This window comes from Dendrobium catenatum, unplaced genomic scaffold (genome assembly GCF_001605985.2).
Source record: "Dendrobium catenatum unplaced genomic scaffold, ASM160598v2 fragScaff_scaffold_199, whole genome shotgun sequence".
Classification (NCBI taxonomy): Eukaryota; Viridiplantae; Streptophyta; class Magnoliopsida; order Asparagales; family Orchidaceae; genus Dendrobium; species Dendrobium catenatum.
This window is the reverse complement of record NW_021318661.1, coordinates 443,859-463,490: the sequence shown is the minus strand read 5'-3', so window position 1 is coordinate 463,490 and position 19,632 is coordinate 443,859. Positions and strand designations below refer to the sequence as shown.

At 35.6% G+C, this 19,632-nt stretch overlaps 1 protein-coding gene across 1 annotated transcript in view; it reads left to right on the top strand.

The window, feature by feature from the left end:
- Nucleotides 1–460: 460 nt before the first annotated feature.
- The window catches only part of LOC110110412 (aladin), a gene marked incomplete at its 3' end in the record, with an annotated part of 28,622 nt that continues 9,450 nt past the window's right edge, over nt 461–19,632 (top strand). Inside the window, 10 exon segments of the mRNA XM_020841877.2 lie at nt 461–622; nt 715–770; nt 889–1,047; nt 2,432–2,546; nt 2,750–2,849; nt 2,981–3,160; nt 3,387–3,445; nt 13,026–13,113; nt 13,213–13,288; nt 13,713–13,812. Of these exon segments, the coding sequence (XP_020697536.2) occupies nt 565–622; nt 715–770; nt 889–1,047; nt 2,432–2,546; nt 2,750–2,849; nt 2,981–3,160; nt 3,387–3,445; nt 13,026–13,113; nt 13,213–13,288; nt 13,713–13,812 (991 nt within the window).

Here is a 19,632-nt window from a genome sequence, read left to right as displayed (position 1 = left end):
AGAAAGACATAAAATAAAACAAATTATAGATGAAAATAAAAATAACATGACTTAAAGTAACTCATATGATATCCATAAAATAAATTGAAGTAGTACTAATTTTTTTTTTTTTGAGAATGGGGTATCTATCTACTGCCACCTTCTTAGGAGACGCTTAGCGGTGTAACTAATTCCTCGACGAACCTATCAGCAATCAGTCTCACAGGTGCAGAACGCCAGAACCCACAATTATTTCTCCCCATTTAAGGGGTCGCGTTGCAAGAGAGGAGATTCAAACATGAGTAGGAGAGCTCCCAATCATGATCGCCTACCAATCCAGCTAAGCCCGATAAGGTGCACTAATTTATTTAGTCAGAAAAATAATAATGATCAGAACATCTATTTAAAAAAAAATAAAAAAAAAATAATTGAAGTCATATCCATTTGTACTCTTATAATTCAGAAAAGCAGCTCCTTTGTAACTGCGACACGACCCAGACTAACATCAGACTTATAGGGCGCACAAAAGACTCCCCATCGTTAGAAATCTTATTGCACTCAGTTGAGCAGCAACTCGAGAGAGGAATGCCTAGTTTACCGCAGCGCGGCGAGGTCACAATCTGCGAGATCAATTGCGATTTGAGTATGAATCTCTCTGTTGCTCTGGTCTTGTGTGTGTTATGGCTCCTACGGAGGAATGATTGATCAATATATCCTACACTTTTCTCTTGCCAGTTACCGCCAAAAACCTATCCGACGATCGAGCAGAGGAAACCTATGGAGGAGTACTCGTATGGTTCCTTTATTGAATAAGATGCGATGAACCTGTTGTTTGGTTTTATTACGATTTCGGGGTTTGTGATATGGTTTGGTATTCGTGGAAAACCGATTTTATAGTTGCATTCTCAGGGTTTTGTTTTCAGTCCTTTTCCTTTCCGGACGGACACTGTGCTGCCGTCCGAACAAGAAGTGGAGCTGGAAAGGAGTGACACTACCCCAAGAAGTGTTTTCGTTGCTTTCAAAGAGATCCTGAGTGACTCGTTCAAACGTATTTTGTTTCCAAGTGCTGTAAGTGAAACTGCTTCGTCATGGCTGTCCGATTTATTGCGACAATATTATATGTGGCCGTACTTGTTGGATGAATTTTTCATTTTGGAGTCCATTGTACAAGTAAAGTCTTTCTACGTGCCATTCTAACTGCGATTTTGTTTGAATGTTGATTTAAAAAAGTTGTTTTGTAGTTCTAATTCGATCTGTCACGGCCATGTAAACTAGGCTATATCCTTTTAGTAGCCCTTGTGGTGTGACATGATAGATACAAATCTGGCATACTGGCATACATTTGTTGCTATCATTATTATACTTCTGTGTCATTTCATCTGCATCTGTAAGTTTTAAGCCATATTGCAACATGCGAATGAGTGTAGAGGGAGAAAATGTGTCATGCATAGAACCTTCATTGGACCAAAGCATTCTAATAAAATTTCGGCTAGAAGTGTAATGTTTATCATATTCATTGCTTCCTGCTTGCGGTAGGTCGTGGTGGTGGACTGGTTGGTTACCACCTGCTGGTGCTGCCACCTACCATTTTATCTTCTCCTTTTTTTGGAGGAAGGGTTAGTCGGCTAAGTTGGATTTAAATTTAAAAGCTTGTTTAAAAAAATCAATTTTTGTTTATGTCCTTTTGAAAATTCAAAGTGCATTGTAGTTTAATCGTGCAATCTTTAGGCTTTTAATTTATTGCAAATATGTAGATTTAATAACAATCTTATTTCCCAAATTCTTTATCATTTTGAATTGTATATAGGTTCTTTTAGAGATTTAAGTTATAGATTTCAACCATTGACACAACTTTTTGTGATAATTATTTGAATACAAATAAAAACTATGTTGCCAACTTAAAATCAATTTGTGCTGCTAAGACATGCATCCTAGAAGAAATGACAAATACAATTAGCTGAAGATCTATGCCAGCACTAAAACTAAATTGTCTTATACCTTGCCATGCATGACATCTATCAATGAAGAATTGAGAGCGAGTTTGTTTCCCTCTGTTGCCAACTTAAAATATGCTAAATAGCACCTGATGCGCTATCATCGACTAACCCCTTAAAGAGAAATATCAATTCCTACTACCTAAGTACCGTTTAGATTTTAGGAAAGTTTTTGTTTGCTACTGTCTAAAAAGACAAATAAGCTTGAATTTTCATATTTCAGTTCTTGTGATCTGATTTTAACTGCTATTGCACATTTAAAACTTTATAAGGACTTGAATGGCCTTTTATTGTATTTTTGTTTACTTGTTGGAAAAACCAGTGAACTTGTTGCACTCAATGTTTAAATTTATCTAAGATGCGATGGAATTTGTAATATTTTTTAGAGAGATTGGGGAATGTAAAAGGATGCTTTTTCATGGAATATAATTTTCCTGTTCTCGACTGTTCTTTTACAGTTGAATTTGTCTGCAGAAGTTAGTTCTGAAAGGGTGAATTGGCATCCACATAAGCACATAGTAGCTTGCATATCCGGATCCAATCAAGTTTTGATTCGTGATTATGATAACTCAGGTTAGTGATAAGCATTAACCTTTCTGCTATATTGATTTTTATGATCAGAACTTGATGCTTAATCAGCATAGATGGTTAAGAAATTTTTTGCAGTCGTTTCATGCTATAGTTAGCATAGATGGTTAAGAAATTTTTTGCAGTCGTTTCATGCTATAGTTATTTAGACCGTTAATCTTATAATGGTCATTCCATCTTCTGATTAGAGAGAAAAGATCCTTGCATCTTGGCCAGTGAAGCCCAAAGAGAGATTAAATCACTTGAATGGAGACCCAATAGTGGGAAGACACTGTGTGTTGCATGCAAGTATGTATCAATCCATGTCGTGATCATTTTCTTCTTTTATAATTGCAGCAGTGTTTAAAGATATTTGTCTGGTCAAATATTTTTGAATTTCCAGTAGTTTATTTCTTAAATGCTTTATTTTTACTTTCTAGGGGTGGAATATGCCTTTGGTCTGAATCTTACCCAGGAAATGTTCCTTCTGTGAGATCCGGGGTAGCCTCATCAGTTGGTACCGTTTCATGTGGCTCTGGTATTCGATGGATCTTGGTTGATTTTCTTCGAAGCCCAACTGGTGAACATATTAGTGCAATTTCTTGCAGTCCCGATGGAAGATATCCAATTCATTCATTCTGAGGCTTGCTGCAATAGTTTCTGTAATCTCTACATAATCTGTTGTTCATATAAATGTTCCTTATTTTAAAGTTGCTTTATATGACGTCTGTGGCCTTGCAACGCATATAGATGCCTCATGATATCCGTTTTTTTTTATTGAACTCTTCTATGTTATTTCACTTTCTGACCGCGGTTTTTGAAGTTTGTTCCTTGATACTTGCGCACATACTTGGCATCTGCATCTCATGGGAGCTCATCGTTCACCATATGGGATATCGCCCAAGGTATCCTTGATAAGTTCTCTAGTTATTAGTTGTGGTATATTCATCTGTGTCAATTGTACAATTACGAAAAGGAATTTTCTGTAGACAAAGATTGTTCTGCTATACCCACTTCACCATAATCTCATCATAATCATGTATCTTACCCTAACAATTTGAGTTTCTACTCCATCCAGCTTTACAAATTGTTAGTTTCTGTGCTTTAGTTATTGCTTTCAGCCCAAAATGTCTTGTACGGCTTACTTTATCAACGTTTTTCACGTTTAAATTAGGTAAATGTGAATTATAAATGGGAGAATCTTTTATTGGGAAACTAGCATATTTCTGTTGTTTTTCCATGGCCTTTTCAACGACTATATGAGTCTATGGAAATGTACTAGTAGTTTCATAGTAATGTACTTATAGTTCTTAAACCATGATGCTTCATAGTCTTTTCCATTCACGTTTACTTATGAATTAACACTATTAATTATTGAAGTCAGAGATTATCTGATGTGGTAGCTGACATAGTTCTGCTTATACTGATCTGGTAATCTTTATGGTTATAGTCTTCTTCATTTATCTTTATTTATGAATTAAAATATATTATCTTTAATTACTCTCTAATTCCTCGTTAGAACTTGAGAAATAATTCCATTTATCATTTGCCAATATTTTTAAAGATAGTGTAAGTTCTCTTCTATCGTGGGAAAGGCCAACTCATTTCGGTATTTAAGCTCAATTTGTTTGATTCAACCACATAGCTGAAGAAATTTTTTTCAAAGTCATCTGTTTTAGCTCTTTATAAATACACAACCATTTTCTTATACCTGTTACAATTTAAAGCCTTATAATGTTTTAAATTGGCTTTAATAATCAGAGGATCAATATACATCCCATACTAATGAACATATTCATTTGTAAAGCAAGTGAAAATAAAGGGTATGAATGACAAAATTGCTACCTAAATTTGGCAAGATTTACACGAAGAGTTTAAGAAATCATTTATATTTTTAATGCGTTTACCCCAAAAAGATTAGATTTTCATAGGCTGGTTTTTAACCCTTTTTAGAAAATATTTAATTATTGGCAATTTTTATATTATTTTTAATTTTGTGGCTTAGTACCGTAGAATGTCCTGTTTGCTCAATAGGATCTAAGGCAGGATGCAAAATATTGTAATCTTATATCTAATATGGTCTACGGTGCTATCCAGGGGATTGCATTCCCCTCATTTCAGTTTGATGGCAGTGAAATAACTGAATCACTCAATGGGATCCTCAAAGGCAAGGGAGGCTGGATAGGAAATAGCTTTGGTATATATTACACCCTCTCAACATCCCCTTGTGTTGCTTGAGCCTACGTTAATCTCAGCATCCTTTGGAGGATCATATCTATCAATGGAATTTCATATGATATCCTCGCCAGGCTCGTTAGTGTTGACTAATTTAAAATATAACAAAAAAAAAAAAAAAGGGGAGAAAAGCGAAAATCTACTGAACTGACGCGTTGTTTTGAAACGACGCACCTATTCGACGGTTTAGTCGATAAAATGGCAAGATATCCAAACAAAAGAAAAGAACTTATGCAATGTTTTCTCGGCTTCATTTCGTCGGTTTCCCTCGTAGTCCATATTGCTCCTCACCCTGTCCTGCACAGTCCTTCTCCCACACAATCGCACACTTCGACCCACACGCTTTTCGCGTGCCTACCCCCACCGAACACCCGCAACTCTTTCCTATTCCACGTGAGCACAACACTCCCATGTGCCTTCTCTCGTCCAACAACAGGTGATTTTGCTTGCACTATTTCTACTCCAACCGAATGCCTCACTTGTGTATAACTGCTCATGAACTCTTATGTAGGCAAGGGGGGGGGGGTCAAAACAAGATGAAAATTTGTTTTGACCCTTGGGCTTCTGGTGTTCTCGGATGGACCTTGGTTGCTTGATATTGAGCTCAAAATGCTAGAATTCTACATAGTGCTAGCTCATTAATGTTGAGCTGAAGTTTTAGTTCATTTAATAGGGGAATTTATTGATCTACCTAGCTCATTAATCTACTAAGGTAAGCTCATAAGTTGGATTCATTATGGAGTGGTCTTGTCCATTCTCCTCCCCTTTTCTTCTTAAAATTTTGAGCTTGTCCCTTGGATTCCTATGCTGGCTGCCTGTTTTTTGTGCCTTTGTCCCTTGGGTTTCCGTGGCTGGCTTTTGGTTTTTGTGCCGGGTGGTTTTTCCGTGCCTTTGGTTCCTCGGTTTCGTGCGGGCCTCTTTGGTTCATGCGGCAGCCTCTTCGGGTCCAGGCTGGGCTGCTTTCCCGTGGCTGTTGGGGGTTTTTCCATGGCTTTGGTGCTCTTTTTCCTGTGCAGTTTTGGGGACTGCTATGTGGTGGCTGTTGGCATTTCATTTTCCTCATTTAATTAAGGTATTTGAAGAGATTTTGGGGCTGTTTGGTTTCCCTTCTCATGCCTATATATAGAAGATGTTTTATGATGTTTTAAGTTAGTTTATAATGTGATTTTACCTTCGGGTTTGTTATTTGGAAAAGCTTGCGAGCTTTGTCCAACTTCCTTCTTTCCTTCCCTCTTTGAGAAAGCTTGCGAGCTTGTCTCCACTTCGTCTTGGCTTCTAACATCTTTCTTCTATCCGCAAGTGACCACCCCACTTGTATCCTTCTTCTAATGGAATGAAGCATCATTGGGTTTTGTTTTATGGTTCAAGTTGTGTCATTGATGTAGACAAAGGGGGGTTAAATCAAACCCAAAAAAAATTGGTTTTGACTTCCCTTGAGCTTGCTAGCTCATTAATTTTTGAGCTGGAATTTAGCTCATTATGAGCTGGTTTTTAGTTCATTTATTTAACTAAGAGTTAGCTCATTATGAGCTATGTTAGTTCACTTATTAATTTATTAGTAGCTCATTAATTTTGTCTCTTCTCCTTCCCCTTGTCCATTCGTTTCTCGTGGATTTGGGTTCCCGTGCCTTGGCTCCTTGGTTCTCACGGCTGCCTCATTCGTTCCCACGGTTGCCTCTTCGGGTTCCGCCTGGGCTGTTTTCCGTAACTTTTGGGGGGCTTTTCCTTCGCTATGGTGCTTTGTTTCCTGGAGTTGACTGTTGGTTTTTCATTTCCCTTATTTAATTAAGAATATGAAGGGTTTTTGGGGCTATTTGTATTCCCCTCTCTTGTATATAAATATAAGTTGTTTGTGGCTGTTTTAAGTATGTTATGTGAATGATTTTTGGAAATGTAAACCTGCGGGTTTTGTTGGAAAAGCTTGCGAGCTTGTTCCATCTCTTTTACTCCTCTTCTAGGAAAGCTTGCGAGCTTCTCCTCTGTCGTCTCGGCTTCTAACCCTCTTCTTCTCTCCGCAAGTTCGACGCCACCTGTATCTTTCTTCTCAAAGAAATGCAACTTTAGGAATATTTGTTTATGTTTATGTTTGTAAGTGTCATGAGTTGTAAGGTGTTGTTTTATTTTTAAAGTTTGTAAGTCATTTTATTATATAAAGGTGTGGTTTATCGTATTTGTGTTCTTTTCAGTATTTTTGTGTCTTTTATTTATCCTAGTAAGAGTTTTATTTTTGTGATAAAAAATTTGGGTCCCTCTCCCAATTTTTGATTACATCATTTTGGTATCAGAGCAAGTTAGGAAGTCCTAGGTTTATGAGTCGTGTGTGTCTTGATGTCATGTTAGTTATCATGTAAGTTTTGTTTTGAGTCATGTTGTCATTTGAGTCTTGGTGTCAAGTGAGCAATCTCAAGTCTTGGTGTCTCTTGATGCAACGCCTTCAGAACAAAGCTAACTCATCGGGAGATGAGTCCTCAAGTAGGGGAGTCTGATGTAGACAAATGGGGGGTCAAATCAACCCAAAAAAATTTAGTTTTGACTACCCGTTGAGCTTGCTAGCTCATTAATTTTTGAGCTGGAATTTTGCTCATTATGAGTTGGTTTTTAGTTCATTTATTGAACTAAGAGTTAGCTCATTATGAGCTATGTTTTTAGTTAACTTATTAATTTATTAGTAATTCATTAATTTTGTCTCTTCTCCTTCCCCTTGTCCATTCGTTTCCTGTGGATGGCTCTTGGGTTCCCGTGCCTTGGCTCCTTGGTTCCCACGGCTACCTCCTTGGTTCCCACGGTTGCTTCTTCGGGTTCCGCCTAGGCTGTTTTCCGTGACTTTTGGGGGGCTTTTCCATGGCCATGGTGCTTTGTTTCATGGAGTTGACTGTTGACTTTTCATTTCCCTTATTTAATTAAGAATATGAAGGGTTTTTGGGGCTGTTTGTATTCCCCTCTCTTGTCTATAAATATAAGTTGTTTGTGGCTGTTTTAACTTTTAAGTATGTTATGTGAATGATTTTTGGAAATGTAAACCTGCGGGTTTTGTTGGAAAAGCTTGCGAGCTTGTTCCATCTTTTTTACTCCTCTTCTAGGAAAGCTTGCGAGCTTCTCCTCTTTCGTCTCGGCTTCTAACCTCTTCTTCTCTCCGCAAGTTCGACGTCACCTGTATCTTTCTTCTCAAAGAAATGCAACTTTAGGAATCTTTGTTTATGTTTATGTTTATGTTTGTAAGCGTCATGAGTTGTAAGGTGTCGTTTTATTTTCAAAGTTTGTAAGTCATTTTATTATATAAAGTTGTGGTTTATCGTATTTGTGTTCTTTTCATTATTTTTGTCTCTTTTATTTATCCTAGTAAGAGTTTTATTTTTGTGATAAAAAATTTGGGTCCTCCCAAATTTTTGATTACATCAGTCATGTTATCAATGTTTTAAGTCGTCTTCATGTCGTCAAAATTTGTAAGCATCTTGTAAGTCCTTTTATAATAGTAAAGTTGTTTTTTGTTTTTTGTTTTGTGCAAATGTTGTCATGTTGTCGCTTTATCTTATGTTATTTTTGTAGTGTTTTGAGTATCTTTTAAGTTATAGGAAGAGTCTTCATTTGCTTGCAAAACTTTGGGTCCCTTCCCAAATTTTTGCGTGCATCAAACTCAAATCACTCGTTTCACATTTGTGCTCCATGGCATGTAGTCTGCATAGGTTTAATTACTGTTATTTATCCCGTTCTCAAGGCCACAACAATTCTTTTCGAAATTCTGCCAGACTACAGTTAATAATTTAAGTTTTATTCTTTATTTTTCTCATATAAAATCAAAACTTAAGCAACCAGGAATGGTCAAATTGAAGTCCATGCGCCATCGATCGATCCGGCTAGGAAGAAATTAAATTGATGACCTTGTGTCGTCGTATCTTAGATTCGGCCAGGAAGACTCAGCGACAAGTGCTGTCTCAACCTCGCTTCACGGGGAAGTGGTGTTAGAATGTTGCCAGATTTTTGACAATAATTTAATTAAATAAATTAAATTGAAGAACATTTGACTTGAAGATCTGCGCCGTCGATCTTAAATCATTCCAGAAATGACAAATTGAAGCCCTTGCCTCGTTGATCTAAGTGCCGTCCTGTCCTGCCCACTCCCCTTGCGGGAGGGGACGCTAAGAGGTTCCCAAATTTTCTAAACTTGTTAGAAAAATCAATTTGGAAGCATTTAGAAATTTTAATTAATTAATTAAGAGACTGAAATATTTTTTGATTTAAAATTAAAATGTTGATTTTAAAATAAAAATGGAATAATTAATTAATTAATTAATTAATATGAAAAGCGACAAATTGAAAAATTTTAATTAATTAATTGATTAATGAATTAATTGAAAATACAATAAATTTAAATTTTCTTTAATTATTTAATCCAGAGCAAAAATAAAAATCAAACTAAGAGGGGAGAGCCACTATGGAGATATTTTATATTTTAAAGAGTGAGCAAATTAATTAATTAGTTAATTAAAAAAAATAATATATATTTTAAATAAATTAACTAGTTAATTAATTAATTGCAACCAATTAAAATTTCTTAAATTAATTAATTAATTAATTAAATTAACAATGCAAAATAGAAAATACATAAAGCGATGTTTACACTATAAAAACCTCTTGTACAACCAAACTATACACAAACAATAAACTACAAGCAGACTCTAACAAACCCTCCAAATAAAGTACAAACTCATGTTCAAGCTCCAAAGCAATGCGAGCTCTGAATACCTGTAAACAAATAAACAAAGGTCAACTTAGTATTATAAACTAAACTACAGTGCAAGAAAGAAAAAAAAAAGTGCTATAACAAAGATTGCAGTGCTAAAAAGAAGTACTGAAACAAGAAATAATAGTACTGAAGAAAAACGCTAGTGTCGAGGTAGTAGAGAAGTGCAAAGCTAATTATCTGCTACTAAAACCATCCTAAGACAAACCTAATAGGTAACTCCTAAATGAAGTAGTAAATCCTATTCAAACTAATTCATTAGGAGAGCTTTCAAGGGAAGTAAAAGAACCCTAATTCAACTGCCAGACAACTTTGGAAACAATAAGACCTGTTCCTAATCAATTCGTTGGGTAAATTTCTAAGTGAGGTAACTATCCAAAACCTAAAAATCTACAAGCAACTTCTAAGAGAAGTCGTCAGACCTATCCAAGTAAACGAATAGGCCACTTCAAAAGGAAGTTGTAAGACCTATTCCAAAACTACTTCATTGGGTAAAACTCCTAAGTGGAGTAATGAACACCTAAACTTAAAAAACAACAGACAACTTTTAATGAAAGTAGTAAGTTATACTTCAAAATCAAATCTCTAGGCAAGTTTTAATGAAAGCAGTAAGTGCTATGCTAAATCAAACATACGGACAATTTTTTAACGAAGTCGTAAGCCCTGTCCTAAATCAAACATACGGGCAACTCCTTAGTGGAGCTATAAGCCCCGACCTAAATCAAACCTATGAACAACTTCTAAACGAAGGTGTAAGCCCCGACCTAAATTTAAACATACGTGCAACTTCTAAACGAAGCCGTAAGCCTCGTCCTAAATTAAACATACGGACAACTCCTAAGTGGAGCCATAAGCCCCAACCTAAACCAAACATACATGCAACTTTTAAATGAAGCCGTCAGCCCCGAACTAGATCAAAATCTCGAGCAACTTCCAATGGAAGCTATAAGCCTCAACTTAAAACAAACTATTGGGCAACTTCTAAATTAAGCTATAAGCCCGAAACCACAATAAAACTATAACCCACATCTAATCACTTCAGTTTACTCGGGATCTCTATTAGGTGACAACTTATGTCTACTAATCAGATTTTCTGGACACTACGATCAATGATTGTTAGTGTTGGTATATTGAAACCTACGGTATTCTTGGGACGACGAAACCATGAGATCTTAATCGGGTCTATCTCCATCCCCCACAAACGAGATTAAAACATTTTGAAGCTAATTCATCCTTAATCGAGAGGGATAATTAACTATGAGAGTTTGCTCTCATAGCCTCATAGGAAGTATGGATCCAAATCTAAATAAACCCCGATACAATTCTCGGGAGAAATCTGGTTAACTAAAACTCAATCTTCCTCAAGGAGAATGTAATTTTAAGTTTGAAAAGCGAGATTCATGCCAAAGCGTCATTTTTCTTGAGCAAACAGTTAAGTGGCATTTGATCGTTTTGGTTCGAAATTGATGTTAAAGATGGTGATTGAACATAAAATCATTTGAAACAGTCTTGAAACACCTTAGATGCTATCAAAGCTACTTGAATGCCACCTGTTCACAATATCAATTATGCCGACAGGTTCAAAATGTTGAAAATATCAAAGAAAGAACTGCCTGTAATCAATTCGATCTATTGCAATAAAAAATGATGAGCTGTAGGCATGACACTACACAAAAATAGCCTAAACGTTGCTTGTTTGTAAAACAGATCGTGTCCACTTGTTAGGAATATCGAATTTACTCGAAAAGGATATCTCACATGCACTTCAATCAAATGTGATGAAAATGATGAATTATGCACGCTATATCATGAAAAGTAATCTCTTTGCAAAAATGGGCTGCGTTATTGATCATAGACTCTTTGGTGGACTTGGTAGTGGCGTGTCTGATATTCAGTTTCTTGGAAGTCTTTTCTATTTGTCATTAGACCAAAATGCATCCAATTGATGAAAAGAAAACTAGCTTCATCACAAATGATGGGACTTGTAAAAATTGGGTTTGATGAAAACCTATAACATAACCTTATTATATTAGCAACTTGTGTGTGCAATGAGTATCCCTTAACAATAAGAGTGAAAATATTTATCTCTCTATTAAGTAGTTTGAGCAATGTGGAGCACTCTAAGTGCGCATTGAAGTAAAGGATGCTATAGTACAAGACTATCTTTAACTGGTGAGATAACCCAAAAAGCAGCCCTTCATGATGCATTGAGATCGATGCTAGATTGGTTATTCAGTGTCAAGATTCGTTCAAGTTCATAATTTTTACATATTTCATGCATGTTAGATTGGTCATTCAATGCCAAGATTTCTGCAAAGTTCATATTATTAACAAATCTCATAATATCATTTGGTTACCTCAATATTTTTGCAAGGCAAGATTAAAGTAATGGAGATTCAAACATCTAGCCTTATGCATCAAGATAAGTGCTAGATCTGATCAACTGATACCATTTGAGCCATCCAATCGTTTGCATCAAGATTTCACATTAAATCCTGTCTACCACACAATTGTCCAATTTTCATCCTCCATGATTTATGTCAATTTATTCGTCAGTGACAGTTGACCTTATCCAATAATCTAATCATTGATACGAATCTTGACGCCTCTCCTTGTTTGATTACACAAACCATGATGGATGACCATATCATCATCAGCATTGTGCCCATAACCCTTAGCCTACTTATGTTAATCTGCTGTCAACCAAGGGCATATAAGTTTATATCCATCGATCTGTCAAATTACCTAGTTTCCCTTGGCTTATAAGCATCTGTGTTCACCAAAACTTCAAAGACAACGTGGCCTAGCTTCATGCCCTTGTTTGGGGGCAAGGAAACAAGTCTTGATAACCTAAATGAATCCATTTGTTTTTATTTCCCTCTTTTTCGTACTCTCATTTTTATTCCTTTCAAAAAAAGTTCTAAAAAATTCCAAACTTCTGTTCTATGCTAACTAAACAGTTTATTTACACCTTGGAGTGTTCTTCCATAGAACTACCCTCAGGACAGTTCAGATCTTTGCTTGGCTTTGCATGTAGCGGAAGTCTAGGGCCAGCGATGACTGTGCGCACCATCCACCAGTGCAACTAACCTTTGGCACACATGATCATCATCAACAACATTATTCAGATATATATGAAAGAAATGAAAGAAATTAAAAGTATGTTTTGAGGTGTTGGGTGAGTAAGTCAGGCCCATGATCCATGCTAGGATTGGGTTGGGGGATTTTTACTTGTTTTGAAGCTATACCCATTGAATTAACTGAGTTCATGTTAAAAGGGTTTTAGTGTACATCCTCTAAATGGCATATTAGATCAGGCACAACTTCCAAGGAAATGATATTGTGGTGTTTATCAAATTTAATAGGTGGAAACTTGCAATATTTGAAATATTAATACATGTGTATCATCCTGACTATGCATTTATGAATTCCCTTTTCCTTGTTTCAGACTATTCTAACTTATTTTCAATACTTGTTTCACCTTTGAAAAATCCAATTTTAATTTACAGGTGCAGGAACACCAGTTCGACGAGGATTAGGTGCCATATCTATTTTAAAGTGGTCACCAACTGGAGATTATCTTCTAACTACTATGAGGCATGTGCAATATTGTTTTAAATGCTGATGCTAATTCGTGATGCAATTTTGGCTTTGGATAATTTGGCTTAGAATTTCAATTCCACTGTTGACTAATAGTGATGGAACATTCTATATCTGGGAGACTAATACATGGACATCAGAGCGTTGGTCTTCAACTGGTGGGTATATCACGGTGAGTTAGGTCCATATGTGGCCTTGAAAAAAGTTGGCTAAGATCATCATCATCATCATCACTAGAATTCTTATTCCAATTATTTGGGGTCGGCTTTTTTAATTCTCCTTTTACATTCATTTTTGTTGTGTGCTGCCTTAGATGTTAAATCTATTTTAAGCAAATCAATTTAAACCAATTCTGATCATGCTATTTAAGTCTATCATTTCTCTTTTAGTCTGATCCTTTAATACTAATTTGAATCTTCAGATTTTGTTTTGTAATAATTTTCTTAAAAATACATGTATGTTTTAAGGTCCATGTTTTATTGAATATATGTAATCAGCGATCTTTTTCTGACTGCATGTTTTTCTTGCAATCTGCAGTATTGCTGGTTGTATTCATAATTATGACAAGTTAATGCAGATCTTGTATTTCTTGATAGGGTGCTGCTTGGGATCCTATAGGGCGCATGGCATTGCTTGCATTATCAGAATCTAACACATTAGGTTCACTACACTTTGCTTCAAGACCTCCAGCATTAGGTAAGAATATGCTATATATTGAGACAGTTATGTTCTGTTTTTTGTCATTGTGAGCATTCTTATATTAAGAAAAAAAATCACTTTTTTGTTCTTGTGCTTTTTGAGGTTAAATTAACTTTTATGTGGAAGTACATTGCTAATGACTTTTTCTTCTTATATGATAAAGTACCAATTGTTATGCAAGTTAGATCATAACTTGGGGAAATGTTTTTGAACTTCTTGGTTGAAAACTTACCAGAACATGGGCAGAAATGGCTTCCTGACAATAACCTTACGAGTCTATGTTTTTGAAAGCAAAGCGTCTCTAATGCCTTTCTAACGTGTTCGATACAACAATGCAATATATTTTTAGCAGAATTTATACTTGAATCAGCTTAGGATATTAATTATGTAAAACCCGAAAAATAACGATCTTCAGCGTCGCACGCATTTCGATGCGACGCGACGAAATTAGTCAAAATTTTAAAATCGTCGGAATTCGACGCAATAAATTTCATAAAAGTACGCAAAATTTTGAGCGAATCGTTATGAAGAACCCATATTGAATTTCGCGTATTTTAGAAGTTAAAATTCATAGAAGTTTTTATATGACAAGATTGCCCTTGATGTCATTTAAGTGTAGATAACTTAAGTGAGGGCTTTTTAGACTTTGTGCAATTAGGGAGAGCCTTCCACTCTTATTAGGGGACCGAAATATTTCGGTCCCATTCCCTTCATGTGGCCTGAACCGAACGGAAGGAGAGAGGGCTGCGGGTGAGGCGAACGGTGGCTCCTCGGCAGTGACTTTCCGGCGGCCGATCATGGAGGAATTTGTGGAGAAGACTAAGAGGAGGTTAATGTATGTTGTTTATAAGAGTTTTCTCATTCTTTATGGAGTTTTCTCTATGGGGGGAAATATAGGGTTTTATGAAAACTCAAAATATCTTTAAGATAAGGATAGAGAATGTTTAGAGGATGTTTCTAAACACAAAAATGAGATGATTCCTTGAAAAAAAAAATAGATTTTAAAAATTAGGGTTTTCTCCGATTTTCGTATTATTTCAAAATGGCTTTGTAGGAAAGTTTCCTAATGACGTTATAGAGCTTCTATGTGAAGTTAGTTAAATTTTAAGAAGAAATTTTTTATGTTTCAAGATTTAGGGCTTTCCAAAACCATGAAAACAATTCTTTTTGAAATATTTCGGTCCCCTAATAAGAGTGGAAGACTCGTTTCCAAAACGCCCTCACTTAAGTTATCTCCACTTAAATTACATTAAGGGCAATCTTGTCGTATAAAAACTTCTACGAATTTTAACTTCCAAAATATGCGAAATTCAATATTGGTTCTTTAGACCAATTCACTCAGAATTTTGCATACTATTTTATGAAATTTATTGCGTCGAATTTCGACGACTTTGAAATTTTGACTAATTTTGTCGCGGCGCATCAAAATGCGTGTGACGCTAAAGATCGTTATTTTTCGGGTTTTACACCTTCCCCAATACTTTTGTACATCAAGTTATGCCATTGTCTCGTTGTCTAGATCTTCCCTTGCTTATGTATCTATCTACGAAGTTTCGAAATACCATGATAGGAATACTTTTGCATTTTAGTGAATTTTCTTATTCAATTTTGTATTAATGTAATATTTTTAGAAATAAAAATTGTGTTTTCTAAATTTTAGTTTATTTATAACCTTATTATAGTTGATACAATTAAATTATCCGTTTAGTAGAATAATTAAAAGCATTAGCAACATCACTCCATTTGTTGATAGGCACAATGCTTATAAGCTTTTTGTCATGGTTATGATTAAGTTGATTTGATCTTCTTTGCGTCCCCAATCCCATGTCCCTACACTTGGTAAAATTGGGATAAAAAGGGTTTCTGGGGCTTGTAGGTTTTGCCGTTAAACAATTTTTAGTTGCTTAAATCAATCCAATTTTCTTGAGATACTCCTAAAATATTAAACTGTTGTTGATTCTTCCCTTAACTAATGAAGGGATGTTGATGGAAGCCATGTATGGAATGATTTTATTGTGAATATGCTAAGTTACTTTTTGTAATTTGTATGATGATTGAACCATTTATCTTAAATTTATTAAGTAAAGAATATAAAATGTTGACATAAACATAAGTGTTGTAGATCTAGACCAAAGTACTGTGATTTTAATGATAATAAATATTATTGTTTCTTGACTATTGCCATTCTTGCATATATGTTTTATGTGCCCAGCTCACTAACCTTTCAGGTCCACAAGTTCACTTGGAACGTCGATAAGATCAAGATCAGGTAGATTAGGATTGAGTCAGTTTGTAATTTCTATTTGAATGCATCTTTTATCTTTTCTTGAGTCAAATGTACTTTGATGGATCCTGAAGCTAAATAATCTTGCACACACACACTTAGGGGAAGAAATTTAGTGAGTTAGAGTTTTTTTTTGATCATATCGTACAAGACGATCAGTTAAAAATAAAAATCCTAATTAGGACATCTGGGTCATGTAAACTTGCATAAGCAAATTGTCCTAGACAATATTCCCATCGTCATGGAGGATATTTCTCAAATCACAAAAATCAGCCGCCAAACTCATTTAGACAAGATTTTAATCTCTCAAAATTGTAGTAATCGTACATAACGATTTGTATCAATCATTCCTAAATTGATCAGGTGATTAAGGAAAGTAATTAAGGTTAAATTGATCGATCATATCGTTCTGGACGATTGTAGGATTGTCTTGGACGATCAGTAAGAAAAATCTTAGTCTTCTCCTGAATCTCCTGGATGTCCCAAACTATCTGCTGGACGATAATCACTGATTTTGAACTAATTGTATAGGGCGATCCAAGCATCGTCCAGGACGATTAGTTATATTTCTATATCGTCCCTCTTTAACTCCTGGACGTCCTGAACTATCTGCTGGACGATAATTTATGATTTTGAACTATTCGTACGGGACGATGCCCAAATCATCCTGGACGATCAGAACAAATATTATGTTCTAATCGTACAACAAACTCAGATCGTCCTGGTTGGAAGTGTTGATTTAAACTAATCGTACAGGATGATATGTCGATCGTCCTGGACGATCTTTGACGACAAGTTGAAAATTAGGGCGTTTTTTAAGGCCTACTATTTAAGCTCTGTCAATTGTTGATGGAAATATCTTTTGCTGTTGTCCTGACCTAAGAGAGCTTAGAGAAAGAGAAGGAGAGCTTGGGAGAGAGAGAGAATCTTTTGAGGGGGACTTTGTGAGGTGTTCACATAGGTTGCTCCAAGTAAGGATTCAAGTCGTCTTCTCCAATCGTCGTCCTTGGCTCCTTGGTGGCTCTTGGGAGGTCTTCGTCAGCATTATATCAAGGTTCTATGTCTTCTTCAGGAGGAAGCAAAAGGAGTTGGGGTGCTCTGCCTCACCGGGGTCGGTGAAAAGGATTTTGTAAGAGCTTCTCCACCTTGCTGTGGGAGCAAAATGAGAGACACTATAGTTATTAGTGTAATACTCGGAGGGTGCCTACGAGAATTGGACCTATGGTAGGTTGACCGAACCACTATAAATTATGGTGTGTCCTTTCTTATTATTTTTTCGCATTTTAATTTCCGTACCTTAATTTTTTGTGGTTGATTGTATGGTTAAAATCTTTGGTTTGTTTTATAATTTTATTAATCGCTTCTGCATCATAGGTTGATCGTGTTTTTTTTTTTTTTTAAATATTCAAAAAAAGATTTTCAAAAAGATATTGCCTTTTGTTTAAGAATTTTTAAAACACAAATTCACCCCCTCTTAATTAGTCTCGGGTTAGTTCATAAGTGCTTAACAACCCTAACGAACTTTCAATAAGGTGGGTAGTTGGTAAAATTTACGGTGGATAAAATGATAACTAAAGCAGGTGTCTCTTATTTCATTTGGGATCCTTATGAAAGCATTTCAAGTTGAACCTTGTAATTAGTTTAGTAGGCTATCTTTTCCTCCAACTTGTCCCCCACTTACAATATTTGATGTAGATAGTTATGCTTTGATAAGAAGTGATATGGAGTGATGAATGATGTTTTGATTTGAAATTGATGAAGCAAATGCTATAAATAATTGAAAAAGGAGAAAGGGAAAAGTAGATATAGAGGTGAAGGAAGCTCCGCAACACAACTTGGAGAGGATAGGAGGGAGAAACTTTGTGTACACAATTTGTAGTGACCCGCATACACAACTTCAATCAATGTGAAAGAAACAATCAATTTCATTCATCAATCAACTGATTCTGAATGTCCACATAAGCAATTCTCCATATTAACTAAAAAATGAGATTGTCCTTATTTTAATTACATATAATCTACTAAAATAAAAAATAAAATTAATGAAATAAAGTAAAATTCAGCCTAAATTGATAAGAGATTTAAAATTCCTTAAAATAAGCCTAATTAAGCTCTTTTATAGTTTGGTTTAACTTATTGTGATTGTCCTATGAGAAACTAGTCTTCTGTGCGCTATTTAGCTAAATAGTCAACTATTCCAGAAGATTCTTTATCGTTTCCTCTTGGATGCAGAGGACTATCCTTCGGAATGTTATAAGCAATGTATCATCCTAATGATCAGGCGCAGTGCAACTACAACTTCGATAAGCTCGATCATTCCTACTGAATGATCGAGTTTGTCGAAGTTGTAGTTGTAATGACAATCTCTCTTGTGAATGAATCAACATATAATTTTTGAGGTTCAAATGTTCATTAGTAATTCGTGTTTAATATAAGACTTACAAATATATTGCGAGGTAAATCTAAAACACAAGTATTAAATTGATTTACTCGTTCGAAAAGGACCTCATGCTCTTACATGCAATTTGTTGTATCTACTTTACTTGAAGTGTTTGAGATGAATATGAATATTGATAAAAACATCTTCATTATAACAACAAGCTCTTCATTTAGCTTTCAAAGTATCAAAACATTTCTTATTATCCAAGCCATTATACTTTACAACTTCATTTTGAAAATCATGTATATACTGTGTAAATAGAATCATATTATGCATGGCATGATTTAGGTATTGTTGACCTTGTTGACCTAAAATATTGAAAAAAATAAAATAAAATCCCATACCTGTTCGGACGTCCAACCACGATCTTCTCCATACCTCTCGCACGTCGACACCATCTCTGGTCATGCTTGACACGACCTCTCCACTCATCGTTAAAATGGTGAAGAACCGAAGCCTCAGGCCTCTGGATTCTCCCCCTCTTTTCGGCTATTTCTCTTGCGTGCTCCTTCGGCTTTTTGTGGCTGTTAGACTACGCTCCTTCAACAACCTTCCCTTCCCGATCGGATCAGAAGCAAGACAGGAGCTCGTTTGCTGTGAGGTTAACTTTCCTTCTTTCGTGCGCTTCACCAACCCCGTCGACGATTTTCCCTTCTTGACGGAGCGGAAGCAGCGACATCTTGATCAGAGGCAAAGGCGGGAGCTCACTTGCTGTGAAGGAAACTTTCTCCCGTCAGCACACCTCTTCGGCCAGATCCCGTAAATCTGCCGAAGCCCCTTCAGCTTTTCATGGCTGTTCGACTACGCTCCTTCGACGACCTTCCCTTCCCGGTCGGATTGGAAGCAAGACAGGAGCTCATTTGCTGTGAGGTTAACTTAAACAGTTAAACCCTTTCGTGCGCTTCTTTGGCCAAATCCTGTAAGAATGGTTTAATTTAATTAATTAGTTAATTATAATTAATTAATTAATCAATTATTTATTATAATTATTTTTTATTAATTATTATTAATTGCAATTAAACATCATTAATTATAATTATGTATAATTAATAAATTAAATATTCTTAATTATAATTGATTAATTAATTAATTT